Here is a 19,235-nt window from a genome sequence, read left to right as displayed (position 1 = left end):
AGTCCAGAGGTGCTGCGGCTCTGAACTGCCAAGTCCAGAGGTGCTGTGGCTCAGCCCTGGCATGAATTAAGCACTGGTTACACTCATTCTTAGCTTTCAAGCTTGATCACAGCAGCGTGGGAATGCTCCTGGAGCTGACCATTACCATCTCTAGTGCGAAGTGTAGCCAGGCCTTTACTGTACTTTGAGGCTGACAGGGAGACTACTAGGATGTTGTGTGTCGAGTTACTTGAGTTGTCACAGGAATTTTCAATAGTCTGATTCCAGTTTTCTGCCACTGGCAGCAACCAGGAGTTGCATGCTCCTGTTTGTTCTATAGACGTTCTTATGCAGTGCTCTTTGCTGTAGTAGCTGCATGCCTGCCAAGGGCCATTTTTATCTAATAAAACAGATCAGCCACCTTAGCTATTGGTGATTCTGTTGATTATTAAACAACACTGACATTCTTTGTCTTTTTTTTTTTTTAAATTGCAACATTTGAAATGTTGATTAAAATTCACATGTATAAATTCCCCTCCACCAGCTCCTGTTGATAGTGGGGTAGATGTAAAATGTCCACACTAATCTCGGGATAGTGGGCCCCATGGCTTTGGTAACGTAGAGTATTCTTTTGGGTGCCATCAAATAATAAATGATTAGTTGTGCCTTCCCAAGCCAAGAGTTTAGTGCATTACAGCATAATGGAACTTACACAACAGCAGCAAAACTGAAGAAAATTAATTCCAACCCTCCCTACTGCTTTATTTTTATATTTGTATATGACTTTAATGATCTATTGGCTTCTAATGTCAGAAGGCAATTGTCCCTCAAATTTAGACTCAACTTTAGGTCTAACCCAACAGAAACCTGGTCATTTTTTAGATGCAAATTATCATTAAAGAATTATGAAATTTACAGAACGTTACTTTTTTTTTTTAATTCTTAAACTAATTGAAGTGTCCTGCATTACTTCAGGTGTCCCTACTTTTACAGATGGGGGAATTGAGGCAGAGAGTGATGAAGCGACTGCAGTTTGGTAGTTCCTGGCTCAGAGGCTCATCATCAATTTTCCACAACATGCTGCCTCTTTGTCCTAAAGGAAAATGTGGTAATGTGAATGGCAACCTTCAGTGTTAGAATTAAGAATGGAGACAGCCAGAGAAAATACTGATACGCCTCAAGATCTGTTATGAAAACCAGGTTCTGGTGTCATGAACAGCTTGAGAGTGCTGATAGTCCCCAAAGATCCTCAGTCTCTTCTCCCATGCACCCAAATATGTTAGTGGCATGGAGTGAGTTGCCAAGCTGGTGTAGCAGGTGTGGTCCTAGTACTTTTTCAGTCTGGTTTGATGGGACAGTTTAAGCGAGGAACATTTTGTTTTTCTCCAGTCCGTTTTTAGGGGCTGGATCAGAGAAGAGAGGATTAGGATTAAAAACTCTGCATTTCAATTAATGGAATACAAATCTATGAATAAATCTGGCCTGCTCAGTGTACAGTCCCAGGGCCAGGGAAACTCTGTCCGTAAGGGACTGTAAATCCAGATTACAAGGAAACATTCATATCCAGTTGGTAAAAAGAGGTTGAAGCTAGAATTGGGGGGGGGGGGGGGGGGGGGAGAGGGAGGGAGGAGGAAAAGAAGCCAAACACCTCAGAGATCTCTCCTTACCTAGCTTAGTTGTATCCCTGATATACAGTTTGCACATGGAATGGCTGAGGGCAAGGTGCATTCCTTCTCTAACTTTTATGAATATAACAATAACACTTTTCATGTGATAGTTCACAGAAGGTCCCTCCCTACAACCTGTTATGACAATGCCCTGCTATGTGGGGAGGGCAGGACATGCCTCACACCTAACAGCTCCTGAATTTTTCATCCAGGATTTTTGCAAAGCCACCTACCTATATACATTTTCTTCCCACTCATAGCGTAAACGTTATTTGCACCCATGTCCTGCTGGACTAGAACTGAGATTGAACTTCATATTCTGTTTCTCTGTGGTAGCTTGTTGCAGCAATGATCCTTTAATTTTGCACTCAAGGAAGGTGTTCTAAACACAAGACTGGGGGCCTGTAACTTCCTCCTAAGATCAGTTACAAGTTCTGGTGTAGGCTCTATTTGGACCCAGGGTAGGTAACTTAGGGTTATATCCCCCTCTTCTGGGGGAAAGCCTATGCTTCAGGAAAACCCTACAAGATAATACTTGTAGAGTTCCCAACTAGTCATCCTGTTCAGGTTGAAATTTTCAATGTAAGGTGTCTGCCTTAGACTTAAGAAAAAGGGAAAAAAAAAAAAAAAAAAAAAAAAAGGGTTCCAATAAAAGGATTCAGCCATTTCTGGGAAGTTGATTAGTGAAATTTTTTTCCCCCATGTTAAATAATTTTTTCTTGCAACTTTTTTGCTGGAAAGCTTTAGCCTTCCCCATGCTTTTGGAGTAAAGGCTTGAAATATGGCAGGAAGTCTCCCTGGTCCCCGGCTTGTGCTTTTTGCTGTTCCCTTGAAAATCCGCCCAAATTTGGCCAAGTTATAAGCCTTTGAAAAAATCTGTTTGCACATGCTCAGAAGAGACTTCTTAGAGTTTGGCAGCTAACCTCTCACTGAGATTCCATTTACACTTAGCATGCTCCTGTTCAGTGCTTCACGGGCTGAACAGGACGTTCCCTGAAACTGCTAACTCCCAATTGCTGTGACATCAGAACTGAAAACGGATATCGTTTTTCCTGTGCTTTCAATGTTCCCTTGGCAGCATCTAGGCAGTGTGGAGGAGGCAGCTGCCTGACTCAGATGTAGATGGGACAACAGCTGGACCTGCGTGGAGTGGACAGCAGTGGAGGGAATATACAGGGACAAGGCGACTAGGGGGTAGACAGCGAGACCAAGGGCTTGTCTACACAGGAACACTCAGGAAATTTAATCTGAATTAATTAAATATGTGAATTTAAAATGGATTAGTTAAACTGCCCTGAACCCTTGTGTGGACACTCATTCAGAATTAAAGTTGCCTTAATTCGGTTTAGCTTAATTTACTTCAAACCCACCCCAAGGACCATCCACATGTGTCCCAAGATACACAAAAAAGGGCACCCAGGCAGACCTCTGACTGACACTCTTACAGGGCACTCTTACTGACAGAATATCAACAGATGCAAAACCTACTGCTGTATCTCCACTGCTACGATGAGCAGTGCGCTCCATTACACACCTTTCGAGATCCCTGGGGCCTACACATGCCTATCACAACATGTGGTGTGCCTCATCCAGGGCATCAAATGCCCCAGCAGCAGCTATGTGGGTAAAACCAGATGATCGTTACACTCTCAGCTGAACTCACTGAGGCAACTGAAATCAACGGGTGCTCTGCTTTGAACACATCAACTGTTACATAATGCTAAATACTCTGATAAATCATACCCATGTCATCTCAGATCAGGCACCCAAAATTAGCTGAGCCTTTTGACCTCAATCTTTTTGTGCCTCAGTTGTCCTTTTGTAAAATAGGAATATCATCCTTTCACTTCACTGGGGTGTTGTGAAAATAAATTCATTAATATTGGGGAAGTGGTCAGATACAATAGTGAATAGTGATATAGAAAAGTTCATGAATAAATTAATAATAATCAGTTTTTGGGATACAATTATTATTATTTATACAGTATCCACAAAGTGTCTTAGGTACTTTACAGAACAAATAAAATATACTTCAGTGAAAGACATTAAGGACGAAACCCATAAGTGAACAAAAAAGCCAAGCTAAGTAATTGTTAAAGCTCTTTATATGTTCTCAACACACTCTGTGTACCTTAAAGCTCTGTCTATCTATTACCAGTTGCTGACACTGTGTGTCATCAGTGTGCGCAGCTGAACGCAGTGTAACTACCAGTATAGACTGAGCCAAACTGTGTTCAGTAACAGTTAGAAACCATGGCCAAAGCCTGCTCTCAGCAGAGTAAAGTGGAGATACAGCAACAAATAATAATCTTTTAAAAAGACACGTCATGCAGATTCTTATATATTTCTACAAGTGAGGGGGAAAAAAATCCAAAAACTGTGATGAAAGATCCTATTTTCTGTGAGAGAGTAGACTCAGAGTTCCTGGAAAATCCATTCCAGGATTCTGGTATTAGAGACCTGGGAATTCAGTTGAGAGTGAAGGAATGAACAAAATCATCCCTGAAATGCTAGATTTAAGTCTGCAAACAGATCCCTTATACATACAAATATTCTGCTTAGAGTTACCGAGTGAGGCACAATGAACCTTCAGCCTCTCAAACTCTTGGGAATGGGATAGAGTGCTGGGTCAGAATGGGAAATGCAGACAGGCTCTAACCTGCTTTTCTCCCGTTTCTCCAGGGAAAGTCTAGGACTATGAATTTGGAAAGAAGAGTATGAGGGGGATATGACATAGGATGTAAAAGAGGAAACCAGCTAGACATTGCTATTTACTCTGGCCAGTAATAGAAAAACAAGAAAGCTGTAGAGAAATTAGAAGGCAACAAGTTTAAAAACTGATAAAACACTTTTTTAGCCTATGTTCACAAAGAATTACCAGGAAAAAGGAAGGATTTGGGTTTAGGTACATATCTTATTAACAGTGTTGCATTACCACAACTGTCCTTGAGATGGTGCTGATAGCCACTGCTGGGGTGAAGGAGAGAGGGACCAGCAGTCAGAGAAAGAGAAGCAATAATTAAAGCTCTAGGCTTGTTTGTTGTCAGAGTTTCTGTTATTACCGAACTACTCAAAACAGATCTTTGCAAACTGTCTGCCACTTATACCAGCTGTTTTGTTGTTCCTTCTAAAAGTTTGCTATTCTTTTTTCCCTTATGATTTTCTGCTTTCTTTTTCAAATCTGCATGCAAACTGGGGCATTAGCTCTCTGATTTATGCTTTTCCATCTTCTATAAACAAATGGTAAGGTTTGAGACTGTACAAGTACTTTCTCTGGACTGAAGTACCTTGGAGAAAAAGCCTTTGTTTTGGAGGCTTTTTGTGGGGTGGGAGGGACAGAGGAAGTGACTTGACTTGTCCTGTCTTGTCTTGATTAAAGTAGCAAAAACACTTTTCAAAGAACTTGTGCCTAACATTTTATAACAAAATCACCCTCCATTTATATTTCTGCATTAAAGTAATATAAGTAATCAGTAAGGAGGAAGCCTATGCACCCCCTTTCTCCACTTTAATCTAGAACTAGGATCCCAGCCCTGCATACCTTTTTATAGTACAGACCCATCTGCACACTTCTAATTCACTGATCGTTAACCCTATTTGTCGTCTGCTTGTCACCACCATCCCCTTATTTATAGCTGTAACTGGAGACATGAAAATTATGCCTTAACAGTGAGCTTCCCCGCACCTTCCTCCTGCCTGTCTTAGCTGGGTCCTGCTCTCCTGAACTGATCAGAACATACAAATGTAGCCACCCACCTCCAGGAGGAAAATTGAGCTGCAGCCCTGGTGAAACATAAAGTTTATTTGACTAAAAGTGACGCAAAAATTCTTAAAGAGCTCTTTGGCAGCAGATTATCTGGAAATCAGACCATGTGAGGGGGATTGGTGTACAAAAACCTCCCCAAGATGCTGAGTTGCCACGGGCTGAGTTTCAGAGGCTCTGAAGTAAATGTAGGGTTAGGGTTACTCAGTCTTGGATAACTCCAGGGGAAAAGCATCTCAGATTCATCTGGAAGGCAGGTAGGTACTTTTTCATTTTGTTTTAAACCTACAGACATTTAAAGTTTTATACTATGTGAGCCAGACTCACTCTTTTATCTGAGTTTGTCTTATGCTTCAAGCAGGCACCGGAGTTGCATTAACTTTTACTGTTTCGTTGCTTCTTGCAACTATGGTTATGAACTTTAGAAAGTGATAATGACCTAAAGTTTATATAATACATTTTGTTTATTTACTTTTAGGGTTGTTTTTAAATGTACATTTTCTATGGCTCCCAGCACCATTTGACGTGTTGGGAGAAAAGACACATCTGTCCTGGCTTTGAGAAAAGAATGCCTTGAATTTTGGTGAAATTTTGCTTTGATTCATTAATCGTATGCCTCAGTTTGCTTTTCTGCAGCTACAAGCCCGCTGTCTCATCCAGGCATTGGTCCAGTAATTAAAGTTGCAGACAAATGCCTGCGGCAGAACATGTTATGACAATTTGAAATTAGAATTGATGACAATCTAAATTCTTGTATTATGAATAGAACATTTATTTCAAATTCAAGAAGTGTATTAAACTGAGCTTGAGAAGAATTATGTGAAAGGGGCAGAATCTGAGACAAAATCAATGCAAAATTCTGATTTACTTTAAAAGGACAAAAATAAACCAAATTTAATTAGCCACATTAATTTATATTTGAAATTATCATTTGTTATTTTAGAATGATTTATCTAACTTGATGGAACAGAATTATTGTAAGTAATAAACTGAAGAGTATTTTGTGAATGTATTTTTTGTAATCAGTGTGCACCTATGCAATTATCAGGCTTGTTGGCTTAGCTACAAGTCTGATAATTATTACAGAAGCTCAAATGATTAAGAATGTAAGGTGACCAAATATGTAATGTAAAGTGGTTCTTCTTCCAATGATACATATAAAGTGTCTTGGAAGGTAAAGAGTAGAAAAAGGATCTAATATGAAAGGCAAACGTGAAATAAACAGATAATTCAGTGGATTTGGACCCCTGGAGACAGGGGGGCTGGAACAATGTGTATAGTGGGGGCGCTGAGAGCCATTGAACCGAACTGTAAACCCTGAATATGATGGAAAGCACTTCAAGCCAGGGATTGTGGCAGCACTCTCCGCCTTCCCCCAACATCCCTAGTTCCAGCCCCTATGCCTGGAGATAGTTTGGCTTGGGGATTTTTGAAATTGGGTTGTTTGTTTCCAGGCACTTCATCGGATGTAATGCAGTGCAATTGATGTTAAACCTTCATGGCTCTTCTCTTAGTGTTTCTGTTGAGTAGCTAGATGCTAACCAGCTCTGCCTTGGAGTTGGCTAATAAAAGAGGATTCTTGGGAAGTGCTTTATAAAGAAAGCATGGGCCAATGGCTGCGTGGTGCATTTTCTAATTGAACGAGGGTGGGGGGAATGAGTTTCAAATAGCTCTGCAACTTAACAAAAAGTATCAACACACTGTGGGAATCCAATCAAAAAAATGTATCCCCATGTATGGCAAATGTATAGCATCTCTCATCTCCCTTGTGCTTTTCTGCACGGACACATGTTAAGTTTTCCAACAGGAGAGGCATTAAGAAAATGAGGATGCAGCACCACGGTGCCTGTCCTGGTGCTAATGTTGTCGTTCTCTTCTAAAGATAGTTCTGTAGCACTGTCTGTTTGGACAGTTATTTTTTATGCATATAGCTTTGCACGATAAAGGCCACGTAGGGAACAGGGCTTTTCATGAAATGCTGCAGTAGAGCTTGGAACCAGAATGTTGCTGCCGTAACTTGAAGATAGCCTTGTACCAAGTAGCCTTATAGGAAAGATATCTAGACACATTTGTGACCATTTATTTACTTTCTTACATAAGCATTTACAAACATAATTATAGAGAAATGTGCTCTGTTAGTGTAAATTTGTAGTCAGTCTCTGTGTATGCATGCATGTATCTTATTATACAGTGAGCACGTATTATTACCTCAATCTGCCTGTCTATGGAAAGAGTCTGGTCTTGCTGATGGGGCGCTAGTAATTTTGTGACATTTACTGTATTATGTATCTTTCTTGAAGATTACATAAATGACTTAAGGATAATATCTAGGGGAATGGCATCCTCTCTAAGCTCATCTATTCCTTTGCACTAAACATTTAAACTCCGCAGCTACAGAATGCATTTATGCTTCTCCTTTCTCTATAGTCTGAACAACGTCTTGGAAAGAGATGGCAATGCACCATCTACTTTAGTCTGCAACTTTATGTCTTATGTAGTTTCCCTTCTGTGGGAACTCCACAAATAAGTCACTGTCATGTGTCCTCTCGCTCTGGAAATGTTAACTATAGAATGAAATAAGAGTTAGGTTGTAATATAACATTCAGAGTGAAGGCTGATGGTTCCTCCTTAATGCACCAGGCTGTGTTGCTGCACAACTGGTAGATAAGAGCACAAAGTTTTTAGGGTCACATGCAAGACCCACCACACAACCCTATTTGTTCAGAAACATTGTGATTGCAGGTGTAGCCACACTTAGCCCTGTGCCGGTGTGTAGGATGTTTCACTATTTACGGCTATACTCTGCCACCCTCCCTCTGTTAAGTAATATTTTATCTGCCGGTAGATTTCAGAGTAAGACGATACTCAGTAGAGTGTCAGAATCTGGACCTTGATAAGTTATGTCCCTTCAGGTGTGAGTATTATTCACATACAAGATCCATATTACTACCTGCATATTGTAAATTTATAATATTATAAGGGGCTTGGATACACTGGTGATGGGGAATGGTATAAAAACTTAAGTCACATAGATATATTTAAGCATGCATAGTGGATGTGATTCAAACCCCACTGATTTCAGTCGGTTTTGGATCAGGTCTATCATCTACACATTTTATTTAAAACTGGACTAGATAAAGCATAAATCAAACAAGCTGCAGAGATCAACCCCACATTGGTGAGGCATGAACTAGAAATGAAGTTATGCCTCTTCCCTGTGCCCAACTCTTTGATTCTCTAGCTGGCCAGCTCCAAAGCTAGGACTGTTTATCAAGTGATTACATACTTTTGGATGCTAGTTTTGGAAATGTAAAATACAATCCATCCCAATTACTGTCAATTTGCTTAAGGGAACATTCAGATTATAGGAAAAGGTTTTCTCAGGACCAAACTGCTTTGCATGAAATCAATAAAAATTGGCCCATTCAATAGCAAATGCTATTAAATGATTGCCAATTCTAAACATGATTTTCCTGGTATAAACAGCAAATAAAATTCATTGGGACATATGCTGTGAGCAAGTTTTCAAATTGTAATTGGCCAGAATTGGTCTGTTTGTCTATTGTTTCCAAACAGCTCTCATTGCCATAGCATCTCTGCTCCTAAACTAATCTGTCATTTAAATATTTGAATTAAAGCATCTCTCCTGGCCTGTGCTGGTACAGAAGGCAAGAACAGAGAAGAGGATTTAAGGAGCCTCTCTATTCCCCCCTCCACACGTAGTAAAACAGGATCTCTCTCATCCTCAAGAGCGTTGCAGTAGGGATAGTTTGTGCAAGTCCCCCATGGCAACTCTGTGAGGGTGACAGAAGTGGAACTATGCAAGGCTGGAAGGGAAAAGGGCAAGAGACTTTTGAGTTGATACGAATGTGGATCCAGTGTCTGGGAACCTTTACATATGCTGTGGAGAAGGGCTGAGGTTGCTATTGCAGCCTGGAGGCTAGAACAGTGGTTGCAGAAGAACTGCGCTGCCTTCTTCCATGCTAGAGGAATTATTTGTAATCCCTCACAAACTCCTACTACATTCCCTAAACAAGACCCATTCACTTGAGTGTGTATGTGTGTGTGTGTGTGTCATTTGAGGCCAAACAGCAACATTATTTTTTAGAAAAATCCCCAAACAGCTAATGGAAAAGTGAGAACTAATTTAGGTCACATTAACTGAAATAATTTCAATTTATAGTTGTAAGAGAATAAGAAATAGCTTGTTCTGTTTTACTAAGTATATGTGTTAACCTTTAATTCTCCAGTTCAGAACAGTTTAGTTCTTAGCAGGTGCTGATATGTGAGTGGAGGATAGGAGTAAGACAGATGGAACACAGATTCCTGTCACACCCAAAGTGACATTAATAACATGAAAGCCCTTCTACAGGAATTAAACTCTAACACAGCCAGTGGCTGATACACCAGCAAGATCAAGTGTTGGTTTTTAAATTAGTAAATTTAAAAAGAAAAAGTAATCTGTTTGAAATTAAATGCATGCAAATATATGTATTTCATGACTGCAGGATTTAAAATAGCCCAGACTTTATAACCAATAATATCTTTTATAATTGTGCACATTAAGGATAAACAAATCTCATGCTGCAGGGCTAATCGTTGCACGGGTTAGGAAGGAATTCACACACCACTACTCCTCTGCATGTACAGTACAGTTTTGCATAACCCAGAAGAGGCATTATGGTGGTTTGCCTTCCTCTGAAGCATCAAGTATTGGTTAGTACCAACAGCAGGATACCAGGTTTGGTTGGCTTAATCTTCTAGCCAGAATTCAGATTGAAGGTCCGAATCTCACCTTTCCAAAAATTTTGAGAACAGGAAAAGAACTAATATCACATATCAGAATTTCCTCTCACCTTTCTCACACAGGATCACTGAGAAGCAAATGAGAGGAATTCTTTGTATGTTGCACACCTTGCCACTAGAGGTCACCAAATGCCTCATGAAATAAACCAGCAGACACCAGTAAAACAGGGAACTGCCATAGTCAGGTCCGAGATGGGACTGGAACCCAGGGCAATGGCATTCCAAGAGGACTTTTCTACTAGATGAGCCGAAGATGTAGTTTTTGTGTATGGTGTAAATCAAGACGTTGCTAATGAGCTTTAGAGCCGTTCCCATTTACTCTCTAGCCACGGGTGGGAGTAACCAAAAGTCACTATTATCTAAAAGCTGTTTGGCCTATGTAAACTAATGACTTTGGTCTAGTTTCTAGTGAATATGAGCCCACAATTCACAGTGAGGCTGGCATTTTAGGCAGAGAGGTCAAGGACAGAATGGGTGCAGAGGGCAGACTTCCCATGACCCCAGAGGTGGCTTCTCTAGAGAAGAGTGAGGTGCACTGGAAGTGGGTGAAGCTTGCACTGTTGGGCCCTTTCTGTGCTCTGTACTATACTCAACCTGTGGATAATGAGAGGACCGTGGTTTACAGTATTGTCAGTCTGTCACCTTTCTAAAATCTTTAATCTCTGTGTCAGTACATTCTCCGCTCAGAACTAGAAGGACGGGGAGAGGAGCACATACTTCGGGCCTCTGAAAGACTAAAACCACACTTATGAAAGGCAACACAAAACTAACTCCAATTTCCAGGTCATATGTTCTTTATAAGCTTTTTCTTTGTTTTTTCTTTTGATTTTTCACCCTGCAGCTGTTTCAGTTGTTGATAAAGGGCCAAATATGGGTTTACGTAAGAGTGACCTTTGCAGCAGCTCAGAACAAAAATAGGTAATAAACTGTGTCCTTGACACTATTCACTAAAAGAGCCAAATAGTACTAGATACTACAGTGACAGAGAGAGACGGAATACAAGAGGGATCCTCCAGGATTGGCATAACTCTACCCAGGATCAGGATACCTATCCCAAGGGCCCCTCCACATCCCACAATATGTTGTCCACCTCCAAGAACTTCACTTCTACTCGTATTAAATATTTATATCATTCATATAAATATAATCCCTTTGCATGTGTGCTGTCTTTTCTCTTAAGTTGTAGCCAGTAAAGAAACAAGATGTTGTCTGCTGTCCAATGGCACTTTCTGGGTGTTAAAATCCTAGGACTGTGTGAAATTATATGCTAAATTTAGCTCACTGAGGCTCCAGAATTACACATCCAAAGAAGTGGGCTGTAGCCCACAAAAGCTTATGCTCCAATAAATGTGTTAGTCTCGAAGGTGCCACAAGTTCTCCTGTTCTTTTGGCGGATACAGACTAACACGGCTGCTACTCTGAAATACATCTGTGCTTATCACTACACAGCTGTAAGTCTGTTGCTCAAGAGACATTTCCCGCCACAAACTGCTGTAACTGCTTTTTTAAAAAAGAGTTCATGTTGAGGTCCTGGGGAGGTCACAACCCATTTTATGGGCTTGAAATTAATTCTACTGAAAATCTTACCAAAATATTCCAATTCATCTGGTATGTCCTTCCTTTCTATTTGAACGTGGGTGGCAGGAGCCCAGAAGGAGTTTTGTTCTAAACAGACAGAAATCTTACTTGCCACAGACCTAGGTAATGAACCCTTTGGCTATCTTTTCTCAGTAAAGAAGAATGTGTCCATTTCATAGACACAGATTGACAGATGAAAGCATCCTGTAAGAATGCACCTGGATGCAGTCTTTGTGAAATGTCCTTACTTAGCCATAAGTAAGCGCCTGGCTCATCCCCACAATCTTGAGTACCCAGATCCTGGGATTAAACCCGATTCATTTAGTACCCTTCTTGAGATTTTTAGAAGAAATCTAAGTGAATGGGGAGAGATGGAGGGGCCACTTAGTTATGAGCAATTTAAATAGTTTCTTATTTCTTAAAATTCCATTTTGTATGCTGATTCTTTAAGGCTATGTCTACCCTGCAATTAAACACCTGGGGCTGGCCCATATCAGCTGACTCGGGCTCAGGCCACAGGGATGTTTAATTGCTGTGTAGATGTTCAGGCTCGGACTGGAGCCCAGGCTCTGGGACCCCATGCGAGGGCAGGGTCCCACAGTCCAGGCTCCAGCCTGAGCTTGAACGACTACACCTCAGTTAAACAGCCCTGTAGCCTGAGCCCGGTAAACCCAAGTCAACTGACAGGGGCCAGCCATGGGTGTTTACTGCAGTGTAGACATACCCTAAAGGGCCCAAGTTCCCTGCCTTGGAATAATAGCAGAGGGATGGAGACACAGAATCCAGTGACAGTGATTGGAAAGAGGCAATAAAAACGGTAAGAGGATGTAGCATGTGTAAGGCTAAGATTTTGTTACGGTTAGTTTTAGTAAAAGTCATGGACAAGCATCGGCAATAACCAAATTCATGGAAGCTCATGACCTGTCCCTGACTTTTATTAAAAATAATTATGACAAAATGGGGAAGGAAGAGGGTCCAGCACCCACTGCTGCTGGGGCTCCAGGGTCCCCCCACCCACGGTGGCGGAGAGTGTGGAGTCCCCCCTGCTGCTGGTAGCAGCTGGGAGCTGTGGGCTTGGGGCCGCGGGGATCCCCCGTCACCCATGGCTGCAGGGGAGTCCCTGTCGGCTGACAGCTCCAGCCCTGCCATTCTGGGACTAAAGAGAAAATGTTACAGAGATCTCTGGGAGTCACGGATTCCGTGACTTCCATGACCTCTGTGACCAAATCGTAGCCTTAAGCATGTGTAATATTTGTTTAACTCAGTGTTTCTCTCTGGATGTTGCATTTCCCCATGTCTTGCCATAAAACCACTTCCTTTTAATTGCTTTCCAGCAGGTGCAGGACGATCTCCGTGAAATCATCGACACATCTTGTATAGGATACCACTTGCAGGGAATTCAGGCTAGGTCTCTGTCTAGGAGCAGAGGAACTGCAATACTAGAGAACATCATTGCTTGATTTAACCATATACCCTGCTGCCAGCAGTCGCCTCTATCTTATTTTCTGTTATATATGGAAAGCTTGTGTAAACTGGGAGGGCTCTTTAATGCTGTCCGAGAACAGAGCCTTCCACATGGAGCTTCCACCTGCCCCCTCCCCCCTCCGCCCCCTCGGCTTTTGGGGAAGTGGTGGGCAGGGCTGGTGGCATTTCCAGGATATTTCTATTGTGTTTGAACTGTATATTTCCATTGTAAGGGATGGCTGCCCACTGTGATTTTCATAAAGATAATAGGTCTTTATTGTCCCGTTGAACAAGCTTACAAGACAATGTAAATAGGCTGCTCAGGCTCCAACCAACTCAGTCTTTGCAGCGCGGTATGGAGAGCTGCATTCCTTGAGGTTCCAGATTTAGTGTGTTCCCCGCTAACGTCTGTGCACCCCCCTTTAAACACTGAAGGCCAGATTTGCAAAGGTATTTACGCCTGAAGATGCATAAGGTACCTAGTAGGATTTCAGAATGGTTAGGTACCCAGCTCCCATTGATTTCAATGCAAAATAAGCCTGTTCAGGTGCTTTCAAAAATCCGACTAGGTGCCTTTCTGCATCTTTAGGCACCTAAACACCTTTGCAAATCTTGTCTTGAGCTCTTTATTGAGCCCTCAATCCAATGCCCTGCCTCTGCTGAGATGTTAGCAGGAGAATTTAGCTGGGAGTGGCTTTCTGTCCATCAGTGCTAGCTTAGAGATTCTGCACCCTGTCAAAAGTGATTTTGGTTAATGATGGCTGAGAAATATCCAGGTTTGATACATTAGCCACTGTGGCTTTGGAGCTGCACACAATTAGAGTGCAGTTGTCCAAGGGCACAGATCATGTCTAATCTCAACCAAACACTGGACTTGTTTGAGGAACAGTGCAGTAAGAGATTCCTTCTGGAATACAAAAATATCAACGTATATCTCCCAATTAGCCATTGGGAGACATAAATGAGCAATAAAGGATGGTGACTCGAATGGGAACAGAGCCCAACATAGTTTAAGTAAGAGGAGATGGAGGTTGACTAGAGATACCTTAAATGCTGATGTGTAAGGCATGGAAAGTTCAGTCACACGAGGTGTGTAGTCAGCTAAACATCCATTATTGCTTTCTAGATTACTAGCACAAGTGTAAAGTCCAGTAGGGCTCAGATTACTTCTCCAGATTTGTACCACACCCTCGATGCCGAAAGAGGAGAAGGAGTGGCTTTGGCCTTACCTAGGTCTTTTATGTTAACATCCATGGCGTGAAGGTCCTCCTAAACTGAATGAGTTCCTCTGGGAGACTGGCAAGGGTTTGGACTCCAAAGATGCCCAGTTTTTATAGTCTTGCAGGTAAAACAGAAACCACTCGTCTTTGCTGTATAATTATTTTTTGCTGGGACTTTGAAGATGTTTCAGTCTTTGTGAATGATTAACTTACACTAGTAAAATACCATTAAATACTATTATGAGAATTTGGTGTTAACTATACAGTGCCTAAGACAAATATCTGGGTGACTGAGGCGTGTATACTGTATGAATGAAGAACTGATAAGGTAGCTGTGAATTAGTAGGCTCTATTCATACCTCCAGGGATCTAATCTTGACAGCTTCTTACTTGACAACTCACCTCCTCTTTCCTCTTACATCCTTCCATGAGTAGGAAGAGATTTGGATCTAGCTGTCTGGGCACAAAACTGGGTGACAGGAACCCCTGGGTTTTAATCCTGGCTCTAACAATGACTCCCTCTCTAACATTCAGCTAGTAGCTTCACCTCTCTGCCTTAGTGTTCTCATCTGTAAAATTGAGGGAATACTTATTCCTCTTCATGGGGTGTTATGGTCATTATTTGCTGTTGTAAAGTGCTTTGAAAATGAGAAGTGCCACACAATAATTATAACTTGATATATTTCATAGCATGCAGTGGTGTGCATAGCAGTTTGCAGGCAGAAAGAAGACAAAGTCCATGCCCCTGGGAGGACACTATTTACAAAGAGTTTTCCGCTATGTTAGGTCATTGCATTGTATTGTCGATGAGAGACTTTAAATACGCTTGGAAAGCACAAAACTGATCCTAGTAGGATGTCCTTTCCAGTAATGCTTTGCTACCGGACTGGTCTCCTCTCCACGAGTCTAGCTTTCAGACCCAAGGTAAACCTGAAGATGGGTCTCCAAAATAGAAGTGCTGTTATTTAATTTTTAAAGATAAGCATATGAATCTCTCACTTGTTAGTCAAGCACCTAAATAACTTCCATTTGCTATTTATTTTTTGCTGTTTAAAAAAAATAATTAAAGTAGCCCTGACCATCTTCCCCACTTATTAATATTGCATGGAATCTCAAAAGATTTGAGAATGTTCTTAATTCAGATAAGTACCTTGCGGTTTGGATATTTAACTGAACCTCCCATTAAACCTCTTGGATCTGCCAAATGTGGATGATTTGCAAGAAATCTCTGGTGAGATTTCTGGAGAGATGTGAATATGAAAAATAATTTGCAAATATGTAAAGATTTGTTTAAGTAACATTTGCTATCTTTTCCTTAGGGACGTGAGCACCTCAAACAGTACAGCTAGAAGTCATGAGATGCAATTATGAAAAGGAAAATGCAGGCTGAATAGCCAGCAAATTCTGCCCCCAGTGGTGCAAGTCAGGATGGAGGCTCTGATTCAGTAGCGTAGCTGGGGAGGTGCAGGGGAAGCAGCCACTTCCCCTCAGCACATTTTCCAAAAGCAGCGCCTTAGTTAGGGGTTACCATGGCGCCAGCGGGCGGGGCCCACGCTCCGCTTTGAAGCTTGGCCTGCCGGGCCGGCACTGGGCTCCTGCAGGCAAGTGGGGGCAGCACAGCCGGAGGAGCCATGGGGGAGGCCATGGGGGCGGCCGGAGGAGCGAGGGGGGGCGCAGCATGGCAGCCCGCAGTGTGGCCGGAGGAGCCATGGGGGGGGCGACGGCGCAGCCGGAGGAGCCATGGGGGGGGCATGGGGGCGGCATGGCACAGCTGGAGGAGCCATGGGGGGGGGCGGGCATGGTGTGGCGGAGGAGCCATGGGGGGGGCCGCGGGGGCGGCACGGCACGGCCGGAGCCATGAGGGTGGGGGGGCGTGGTGCGGCCAGAGGAGCCAGCCAAGGGGGGGGGGGGGGCGCAGAGCGGCCAGAGGAGCCAAGGGGGCATGGCCAGAGGAGGAGCCAAGGGGGGGTAATTTTTAATTTTTGCTCCCCCTACTCTTAGAACCTGCCTACACCATTGCCCTGATTGTGACACTGGTGTGGTTCTGCTGCACAAGGAGGTGATAGGACACGGCAGGAGCATGCTGGGCTGTGCCTCCCCAGGAATGCAGTGAACCCTGTAGGGCCCATGTGCTGGACAAGTTAGGGAACAAGCTGGACAGGGGAACTGTCACTCCACAGAGCCTGCAGTCCTCTCCTCATCTCTCCCACAGTGTGGGGGGGGTCACAAGTTGTTGGCTACATGGGGTGGCTCCACTCCTGTTCTGCAGCTGGAGGGGGAGGATTAGGCCCCCACTTTCTTTGGGGTTCTCCTCAGTTTGAGACACACTGACTGATCACAGGATTATCCCCTAAATGATACTTATTTCTTTTGGGGTGGTTTTATTTTAAAATAATGTGTTTTACTCACCATACCTGTAGTAGCTATATTTGTACAGCCACCAGCACCAGCAATCCTTGTAACAGAGTTCAATTCTTTTTCTGCTTCTTTGAAGCTGTGAGTGTCTGCAGTCCAGTGGACGTAAAGACAAGAGAGTTTCTGGCGGCAGTGGGAAGACAGAGCTTCAAGCAGCCACTTGACACAAGGGGATTCTAGTCCAGGTCACTCACAAATGGACAGCAGCACCATCTTTTAACCAGCAGAATGGAGAAGTCATCCAGCAATGAGACCCAGACTCTTACTTCTAAGAAAGAGCTCTTGGACTGTACGGAAGGTGAAGATTGCCAAGAGAATGGACTTCTGGTCAAGAACCCTAAATCCACCCTGCAGCTGGTGGAGGATGGGAATAAGGTCCACCCCAGCCAGGGAGATAAAGGGGAAGCAGGTCAGATCTCCAATGGCTACTCAGTGGTTCAGAGCCCAGTTCCTTGCAATGGAATAGGAGATGGGGAAGATGTCCAGTGCACGGCCCCAGCGGCCACCACCACCACCACTTCCACCACTTGTGGGGTGGAGGCTCAACCACAGCTGCTGGAGCTGGAGGAAAGAGAGACCTGGAGTAAAAAAATGGACTTTCTTCTCTCTGTCATTGGCTATGCAGTGGATCTGGGCAATGTATGGCGATTTCCCTATATATGCTACCAAAATGGAGGAGGTCAGTGCTCAGCCCTATATGCCATTCCTTAGAAGCTGGCTTCTTTGAGTATAATTGGGTCAGTTCTATGGCTCAAGTTAAACCTATGAGACCAAAAGTAAGCAACAAGGGATTATGGGGCAAGAGGAACTGATTTATGAGTAGGGCCCTACCAAATTCACGGTCCATTTTGGTCAATTTCTCGGTCAGAAGATTTAAAAAATAATAAATTTTGTGATTTCAGCTACTAAAATCTGAGATTTCACAGTGTCGTAATTTTAGGAGTCCTGACCCATGAAGGAATTGTGTGTGTGTGTGTGTGTGTTTGTGGTTATTGTAAGGTTATTGTAGAGGGTGTTGCAGTACTGCTACACTTACTTCTGTGCTGCTGCTGGCAGCGGCGCTGCCTTCAGAGCTGGGCAGCTGGAGCGTGGTGGCTGCAAGCAAGGACCCCGGCTCTGAAGGCAGCGCTGCCACCAGCAGCAGTGCAGAAGTAAGGATGGCCTGGTATGGTATTGCCACCCTTACTTCTGTGCTGTTGCCTGCAGAGCTGGGCCCTCAATCAGCAGCCGCCACTCTCTGGCCGCCCAGGTCTGAAGGCAGCAGCACAGAAGGGTGGTATGGTATGGTATTGCCACCCTTACTTCTGTGCTGCTGCTGGCAGGGTGCCGCCTTCAGAGCTGGGTGCCTGGCTAACAGCTGCCGCTCTCCGGCTGCCCAGATCTGAAGGCAGCATAGAAGTAAGGGTAGCAATACTGTGACCCCCCTGCAACTCCCTTTTGGGTCTGGCCCCTCAATTTGAGAAACACTTGTCTACCCTATGAAATCTGTATGGTATAGGATAAAAGCACACAGAAGACCAGATTTCACGGGGGGAGGCCAGATTTTACAGTCCATGACGTGTTTTTCATGGCCGTGAACTTGGTAGGGCAGTATTTATGAGATAGATTAAAAGAGCAAAATATGTCTAGAATCAGATAAGGTTTGCTGGGACATATGCATCAACTAATAGATGAGGGCTATAAACACAAAGGTGGAAGAAGAATTATCTAGAATGATGCAAGATCCAGTATAGCTGGAACGCATGGGATGAAAATAAGAAAACGAAAATGTAGAATTAAGATTAGGCAAAACATCCTGACCCTAAGATCAGTTGGACTGTGGAACAGTCTCCCAGAAACGTTTAAATTCAGACTAACCAATATACCAGAAAATGTCAATGCTACAGGTGCTCAGTACAAGCAAACAATGATTGTAACCAGTGAGTGCGCTGAAGAAGGACCTATATCCCCTTAATGCACCTAGGCATTGTACCAGAGGAAGAAATTCTTTTATCTTTTGCCCCATTCTGCTGCTGCATCCATAGTAGCCAATAAAATCTTTGTGAATTCCCTGTATGTTTGGGTACAGAAGCCTGGGAATAGTACTGTTGACAGTGCCTGCTAGGAGACAATCTTACAATAGTTCACAACTTCATTCCACTGGCAACTTAGAGCCAGATTATGACCTTCCTCACAGTGGTGAGCATTACCTGTGGCACCTGAGAATTGGACTTTTAGCCATTAATGATACTCCAGCCTGACATACAGTAACTGAACTGCTTTGGTGCTTATGGCATTGTCTTTCGAGACAGATAGTCGCCACACACAGTGGTGAGCAGTCACTCGCATGAGTAATCCTATTGA

At 43.2% G+C, this 19,235-nt stretch overlaps 1 protein-coding gene across 2 annotated transcripts in view; it reads left to right on the top strand.

Moving 5' to 3' along the window:
- Positions 1–5,395: 5,395 nt before the first annotated feature.
- SLC6A4 (solute carrier family 6 member 4) overlaps positions 5,396–19,235 on the top strand; it is a 39,005-nt gene continuing 25,165 nt past the window's right edge. The window contains exons 1-2 of one of the 2 annotated variants that reach the window (XM_054008540.1): positions 5,396–5,666; positions 16,972–17,571. In XM_054008540.1, the coding sequence (XP_053864515.1) occupies positions 17,121–17,571 (451 nt within the window). In that variant the 5' untranslated portion in view covers positions 5,396–5,666; positions 16,972–17,120. Of the gene's footprint in view, positions 5,667–14,519; positions 14,603–16,971; positions 17,572–19,235 lie in introns of those variants that run through there. The other variant, XM_054008539.1, reaches the window with a different exon arrangement.

The sequence above is a fragment of the Malaclemys terrapin genome, chromosome 18, assembly GCF_027887155.1.
Source record: "Malaclemys terrapin pileata isolate rMalTer1 chromosome 18, rMalTer1.hap1, whole genome shotgun sequence".
NCBI lineage: Eukaryota > Metazoa > Chordata > Testudines > Emydidae > Malaclemys > Malaclemys terrapin.
Note: the sequence above shows the minus strand (reverse complement) of the source record. Positions and strands in the feature narration are given on the sequence as shown.